This window comes from Mus caroli, chromosome 17 (assembly GCF_900094665.2).
Source record: "Mus caroli chromosome 17, CAROLI_EIJ_v1.1, whole genome shotgun sequence".
NCBI classification, from domain to species: Eukaryota; Metazoa; Chordata; class Mammalia; order Rodentia; family Muridae; genus Mus; species Mus caroli.
Window position 1 is genome coordinate 43,445,812 of NC_034586.1, and position 7,290 is coordinate 43,453,101.

The window sequence follows — 7,290 nt, forward strand, 5'->3', positions numbered from 1 at the left end:
TACTTAGGGTTTTTAAAACTGGGGGACTAGTTTTGGTGAAGTCACTTTGTGGTGGTGATTTTGGTTTTTGAGACAAGGTTTCTCTGTATAGTCTTGGCTGGCCTTGAACTCACAGAGATCCGACTGTCTCTGCCTTGTGAGTTGCCAGGATTACAGACAAAGCGCCACCATCCAGCTAAATGTATGTCTTTAATGTCAGCACTCAGGAGGCAGAGGCAGTTCCTGTCCAGTGAGTTCCTGGACAGCCAGGGCAATGTAGAAACCTTGACTCAAAAAGCAACAACAACAGGACACCCAGGACTATACAGGGAAACCCTGTCTCAAAAAAACCCAAAAAAAAACCCCAAGGGGCTGGTGAGATGGCTCAGCAGTTAAGAGCACTGACTGCTCTTCCTAAGGTCCTGAGTTCAAATCCCAGCAACCACTTGGTGGCTCACAACATAACAAAATCTGATGCCCTCTTCTGGAGTATCTGAAGATAGCTACAGTGTACTTACATATAATAAATAAAGAAAGAAAGAAAGAACCCCCCCCCCAAAAGCAACAACAAAATGTATGTTCAGAAAAAAGCACACAGCACGTGAGACTCCCTTCTCTCCTCCTCCCATATTGGTTCCAGAAACCACACTCAGGTCATAGGCTTGGCAGCAAGCTCCTTTGCGGTTTGAGCCATCTTGCTGACCCGTGGTTCTCAATCTTTCTAATGCTGTGATATTTCATGATACCGTTCTTCCTGCTGTGGTGACCCCCAACCATAAAACTACCCCTTGCTACTTCAAACCTGTAACTTCGCTCCTGTTATGAATCATAACGTAAATATCTGATATGCAAGATTTTGACACGTGACCTCAAAGGGTTGAGAGGCACTGCCTAGACAGTCTTATTATGTAGCTCTGGCCGTCCTGGTACTACTATAAGGTTTAGTTTTGAAAGCAAGCCTCCTGCCTCAGCTTCCAGGAGGCTGGGGTCATAGGTGTGAGTCACTATGCCCAGCTTAGATACCCGTGACATACTCCTGGCATACAGCGAGTCTCAACTATGGAGGAATCTGAGGCAGGAGATCCTGGGAGCTCCGGAGTTCCCAGGCCAGCCAGTGCAATAGAGTGAGAACCACCCCAAAATCAAGAAAGGAAAGGAAAGGGAATTAGCCTGGAAATGGTGGGCATGTTGACAGGCCAGGATAGGAGGAGTTCCACAAACTCTAAAAGCACTGTTGGCGTCACGGAAAGTTCCAGGCTAGCCTAGATTACTGAGTGAGACACTGCCTCAAAACAAGACTCGTCGTCTCCAAAGGAAGCAGCGACCCCAGACTTTCTTTCCAAGAAAGCAAAAGCTCCGCCCCTCCCCCCCCCCCAGTAAAATGTCTTTGTGAGGGTTGGAGGGTTGTTTAGTGATGTTGGGGGTGAGGACGTCGCTGGACCCAGTGTCTCAGGCTTAACCTGAGTGCTGAGCCCCGAACCACTGAGCTATTCCCCCACAGGCTAGACTTGTTTTTTCATTCTCGTCTTTAGATAGGGTCTGGGTCTGGAACTCCAGGCAATCCTGCTCCAGCCGCCTAAACACTGGGATTACAGGTGTATAACTGTCAAAACTAGATACAATTTTTGGAAGAGGGCAAGGTCTCTCTGTAGCTGGTCGGGCTGGTCTGCCTAGAACTTGAATATAGGCCAGGCTGATGTTGAACTTGCAGCAATCCTCCTGCCTCTGCCTACATGCTGAGATGATGCACAGCCACACCCCACTATAGGATGCAATCTTCACAAAAAGCAATTTGTTATTTACCTTAAAGCAAAAGAAAATAATTATCTGGCTGGTTGATGCACTGAGAGCAAATCTGTTTACCAACAACTTGAGAGGAAGACGTGAAACCCTAAGGCAGGTGTGGTGGTGCACACCTGCGAGAGGGAGAAAAATGTAACAACTCAATGGTAGGAAAATGACCCCACTGAGCCATCTTGCTGACCAGTATTGTCTTGAAACATGGTCTCACTGCATAGTCCAGGCTGGCCTACGCTGTCCACCATGCCAGACTTACTTTGGGGGTTTTTGAGATGCAAGTCTTACTATGCAGCCATGGCTTGCCCTTGCCTGGACATACAAAAGGATTGGGTGGATAATCTGAAAGCTTAGGACACAACTCCCCAGTCATCATTACACACACACACACACACACACACACACACACACACACGGGTTACGTAACCCTCTCTGAATGTGCCTGAGGATCTGGGAAGGTCTCAGGGATTTCAAAGCTGCTGGAGAAATAGCATCTTTAGCTATTTCCTCCAGTAAGGCTGGGGCTGTAGCTCCCTAGTGAAACCACTCACCTTGCATGGCAGAACCTGGAAGCTCCTCAGTAAATTGATGATAACACATCATCAACCCTAAGACACGCTGCAGTCTTAGGGTCTAGCAAGTCACTTCTGAGGACAGTGTGACTTCACCAGAGTCCTGTTCCTTTGTTTGTGGTGTGGGCGCCACCTGGTTTCAGTTTAAGGCTCACAAGAGTAGGGCATGGCGCATGGTTGTAACACAGCTGGTTCACAAGTTCAGGGCCAGCCTTGCCTAGTAAATTCTAGGTCAGGCTATGCCAGAGAAACCTGTCAACTGAAAAAGCACGCTCATGCACACATGTGCCTAAAATGTCAAGCATGGTCCTGCCAGGTCCCCATCTAGGTGTTTGTTATGGGACTCACCTAACTAAGGCCTTCAGGCCATTCTCCTATCAAAGGTTTCTGCTATGAGGGACTCAGCTCAACTCCAGTTCCAACTATCGCTTCTGGAGGGTGGCAAGGTTCAAAAGTGTAGGCAACACCCAAAATGAAAAGGTTTCTATAGCAGAGAGATCAGTCTGGGCAGCCAAATCCTGCCTTTGCCTATCTACACTGGGCCAGGTCGGCCTGCTGGGATGGGCTGGTGACAGGCGAGTTAGCGAAGGTGCAACACCAGGTCCTCCAGAAGGAGGGAACGGTCCCTACAAGAGCTTAGATCAAAGTCAACCATCCCTGTAACACTGGACCAAGCCAGGATTGGGTCACTGGGCCAACACCCCTAGGCCCTGATAGAACTTTGCTTCATCTTATTCTTAGTATTAATGATGCTCTGTGGACAGATTAAGATGTGTCCTCATGTGCTGTGGGTTAATGACAGGGATAGAGATTGCCACCAAACTAGATGGTCCTAAGGCCCAGAGCCCCAGAGCCTCCTCTATACCCAAACCCCTGCCAGAACAAAGTCCAGGACAGGTCCTGCTTCTAGACAGGGCTCATCAGCCTTGGAGATGGAGTGACAACTGGACCAAACCAGTACAACCTCAGAGGTCCATTTGAAGGAAGAACTTTGTTCCATTCTCCACACATGGGTCCCATCCCAGAGTATGGGGGAGCGGGCAGAAGGGGGCTCATACTAGACCCAAGGGGTCCTATTCAGAATCAGATCGAGAACGTATGAGTTTCTGTGGAACTAGGCTCCTGGTGGTGGCTGAGTTCTGCAGGTACTTTCCAAGAAACATCAGCTGCTTCCTGGCTTCCTCATGCAAGTGCTGGGGGCTGAACTCAGGGCCTGCTGTACTCTGACCCCGACCCACCCCATGATCCACTGAACACAGGATTTCTCCCATACCTCACCTAGCAATGTGCTGTCTCCCCAGCCCTTCTGTGATGCGGCTCTAAGTTACCCGGGCTGGCCGTGAACTACCTCTGTAGCACAGGTAAGACTTCCAAGTGTCAGGTACAGAAGGAAGGGCCTTGTGGCTGTGGACAGTGCAAACACAATGCACGTGGAGTCTGAACCCCCGGCTCTATTGTTTACTAACAGGAGGGTTCTAGTCCATCTCCTCTCAGAACGCACACTGCAGGTGTCTCGAAGCTTAGAATGAAAGCTGTAGACAATTGGTCAGACCATAGCTACCAAGCTTGCCCTGATCCCCGCTCCATCCCAGCTCTCAGGACAGAGCGAGGGGTGAGTTTAGAGGGCTGGCCTCCTGTTGGCCCTTGCCTGGGAGACGGAGTGTCCAGGCACAATCACTAGGAAGAGCAAAGGGATCAATTCGGGAGCAAGGTCCAAGATCAGGCAAGGGCAGAATATGGCCAGAGGGGCAGGAGCTGCTGCTGACCTGTAAACACTGCGCAAGGCCTTGGGGTAGAGAGGGAGGGAAGAAGGGCAGCCAGATGCCCAGGACTCAGTGTGCGAGTCGAGAGTGGGAAGGACCTTGAGAAACATGGACTGCTGTTGTGAAGGTCAGCTGAGGGGCAGGGTCAGTCACTGTGCTCAGCCTCACCCCATGCCACCTACCTTGAACCCAGCAATTCTCAGCCTATGGGTCAAAACCCCTTTGGCAAACCAAAAATATTTACATTACAATTCATAGCAGTAGCAAAATTACAGTTATGAAACAGCAACGAAAATAATTTTATGGTGTGTGTGTGGGGGACGTGGGAAGTCACCACAACAGGAGGAACTGTATTAAGGGGCTGCAGTGTTAGAAGGTTGAGAACCAGTGAGTGACTACCCCAAACCAACCCTGCGCGCTTCCAGCACCTCCTAGTAACTGACAGGTTAAGCCTCCAATGATGGTGATGGCCTTCCAGCCCCTGGGATTGGGGGACAAAGGCAGAAAAGATCGATGAGGGGACACTCTGGAGGCTGATGAGGACCCAGGAACCAAACCGAAAGGCCAAAAGGTGTTTACTCTGGTAGCCCTGGGAGAAGGGCTGGGCAGAGCTTGAGGCATCCTCAGGAGGAGTGGTGGAGCTGCAGATTTGCTTCCCGGGGGGTTAGGTCAGGTGCCCTCTCTGCAGGCTCTGGCGTGGCTCTGGCTCTGGCATCCAGCCCCTTTGTGCCACACCCAAGTTTGTCCTGGAAGTTCTCGAATTTATGATCCGACAAGGACCAGCAGAAGAGAATGCTTGGTGGAGGGAAGAGGCAGGCCTGGCTGCTGAGGCTGCACAGAATCCTTCCTAGCTGAAGGGGGCGCTGGTGAGCATCTTACTTGCCTCATGCTCTTCAGCTTCCATGTCAGGAGCCTGGATCTCAGCCTGGGGATGCTGGGTGGACCCGGAGACTGTGTAGAAAGAGAGCTGCCTTCTGCTCCTCCTCCTCTTCCCTTTGGGGTGCGGTCTCCCAGCACCCCAGATCCTTCCACCTCTTGCTGTTGTTCAAGGGAAGGAAAGGGGCACAGCCAAGGGAGGAGACCTGAAGCTGGACAGCAGCTGTCCTTGCTGGAGCTGTGCTGCGCTGCGCGTGTCCCAAGCTCTGAAGTCAGGGGTCTTGATTCAAGGACACTAAGCTGGACTCACAGCTCATCAGGGGGGCTGTGTGGGAGGGGCGATGCCTTCTGCACACCCTCCTCCTCCTCCTCGGCGTTGGCATCCTCCCCCAGGCCCCCCAGTTCCTTCCTCTGCTTGTTGGAGCCGGAGCCCTTGACCCCGCTGCGCTTCTTCTTGGATTTCTTCCCTCCCAGGGAGGCTATGTCCCCCTTCTTGCCAGACCACCGCTCTGCTAGGCAACCTGAGGGAAGGTGCAGACAGGCCTCAGGACCAGCTCGTCTGGGAGCAGCACAGTAAGGGGCTTGGGGGAGCAGCCTTCAACCCATCTATCTCCCTGTCGCTCACTCCCTTGCCTCACTGGCCAGCAGGCTCCCATCTGTTCCTGGGGCGACCTCACCTCATCTCAAGCCCCCTGAGATAAGATGCCCCCCACTTCCCTGCCCCATGCTTTCGACCTCCCCTGAGGGACAGCAGATGATAAACCCCACCCTGCCCCAACTCACTTGTGTCCTTTCCCTTCAGCACGTGGTTGGCACAGAGGAATTCAGTCAGGTCTTCCTCCTGGTGGTTCCTGTACCAGTCCTCAATCACCTCTTCAAACTCTTCCACCAGCACGTCACACTGTGAAGACAGCACCAGGGACTGGTGGGGCCAGGCACCCAACTCTCTCAAGGGCGCTTGGCTACAACACCATGATCCTTAAAGTACAAAGGTATCAGGTATGTTGGGCATGCCTTTAACCACAACACTTTTGATGTAAAGGCAGGCATATTTCTGTGAGTTTGAGGCCAACCTGGTGTGTGTGTGTGTGGGGGGGGTGAGGGTGGATGGATAGATAGATAGATAGGGAGAGATACTGAGTTCCAGGGAAGCCAGGGCTACATAGTGAGAACCTATCTCTAATAAACAAAGAATGGCTCTGGGTGGCCCTCCTCAGTAGCAGCCAGTCCTGCCCACCGCACCAAGTGCAGGCTGAGGGGCCATTACCTGTTTCTTGAGGTCAGCCACCTCTGCTGAGGTCTCGTTCCACAGCTCATAGGGGATGTCCATCACCACCTTGACCCCTTTGTGGACTAGGTTGTGCAGCGTCTCAAAGGTCTCCGACATACCCTGGAAGAGGCCACCAGATGCAGGATGCAGCACCATCTCTGCCTCCACCTCCCTCTTTCTGGTGTTTGACATCTGTGTGCATACATCTAAGGTTGCTCTTCCTTGGCCCTGACCTCTCTCCCTCCTCAGGCTGGCTTCCCACCACCCAACTATACACCCCCCAACCTGTCCTCCCCCCCTGTATGAAGTTGCTCTCTGGTCTTGTGAACTTAGATTTCTTTTCCAGAATATAAGCTATCCTTGGCTCCTTCTCTAATGGCTAGACATTCTCATCAAATAGAATGGTTTAATTATGGAAAACGAAGACTTCAGATATTTTCCTATCACCATTCTTTATCTTTTAAGTATCAAACAAATATCTTAGGGTGATTTATTTTATTTTATTTTATTTTTTACTTATTTTTAATTTCAGTTTGAGGCTGGGAGTGCCAGCTAGGACCTTTAATCACAGGATTCCAGAAACAGACAGAGGCAGATGGATCTCTTGAAAGTTCAAAGCCAGCCTGTTCTACATATTTAGTTCTAGGCCAACCAGGAGTAAGTATATAGTGAGATCCTGTCTCAAAATTTAAAAAAATAAAAATAAGGTAGGTGTGGTGATGAATTCCCAGCACTTGGGAAGACAGAAACAGATGGATCTCTGGGAGTTTGAGGCTAGCCTTGTCTACAGAGTGAGTTTCGGGGCAGTCAGAGCTATGTCACAGAGAGCCTCTGACTCAAAATAAGTAAACAAGTAAGTACATTTTAAAACTGCTGTTTCCGCCAGGGCTACACGGAGAAACCCTGTCTCTTAAAACCAAAAACAAAAAAAAAAAAAAAACAAAACAAAAAAAAGAAAACAAAACCCCTGCTGTCTCAGTTTCATAGAATCCTGACCTGAGTTTTATAGAAAGCGTTCAATAGAGGCTAACTT

At 50.5% G+C, this 7,290-nt stretch overlaps 1 protein-coding gene across 1 annotated transcript in view; it reads right to left on the reverse strand.

Moving 5' to 3' along the window:
• Positions 1-4,380: 4,380 nt before the first annotated feature.
• Cnpy3 (canopy FGF signaling regulator 3) overlaps positions 4,381-7,290 on the reverse strand; it is a 15,494-nt gene continuing 12,584 nt past the window's right edge. The window contains exons 4-6 of the mRNA XM_021149580.2: positions 6,255-6,377; positions 5,771-5,888; positions 4,381-5,508 (exon numbers count right to left, since the gene is read on the reverse strand). Of these exons, the coding sequence (XP_021005239.1) occupies positions 5,294-5,508; positions 5,771-5,888; positions 6,255-6,377 (456 nt within the window). The 3' untranslated portion in view covers positions 4,381-5,293. The remainder of the gene's footprint in view (positions 5,509-5,770; positions 5,889-6,254; positions 6,378-7,290) is intronic.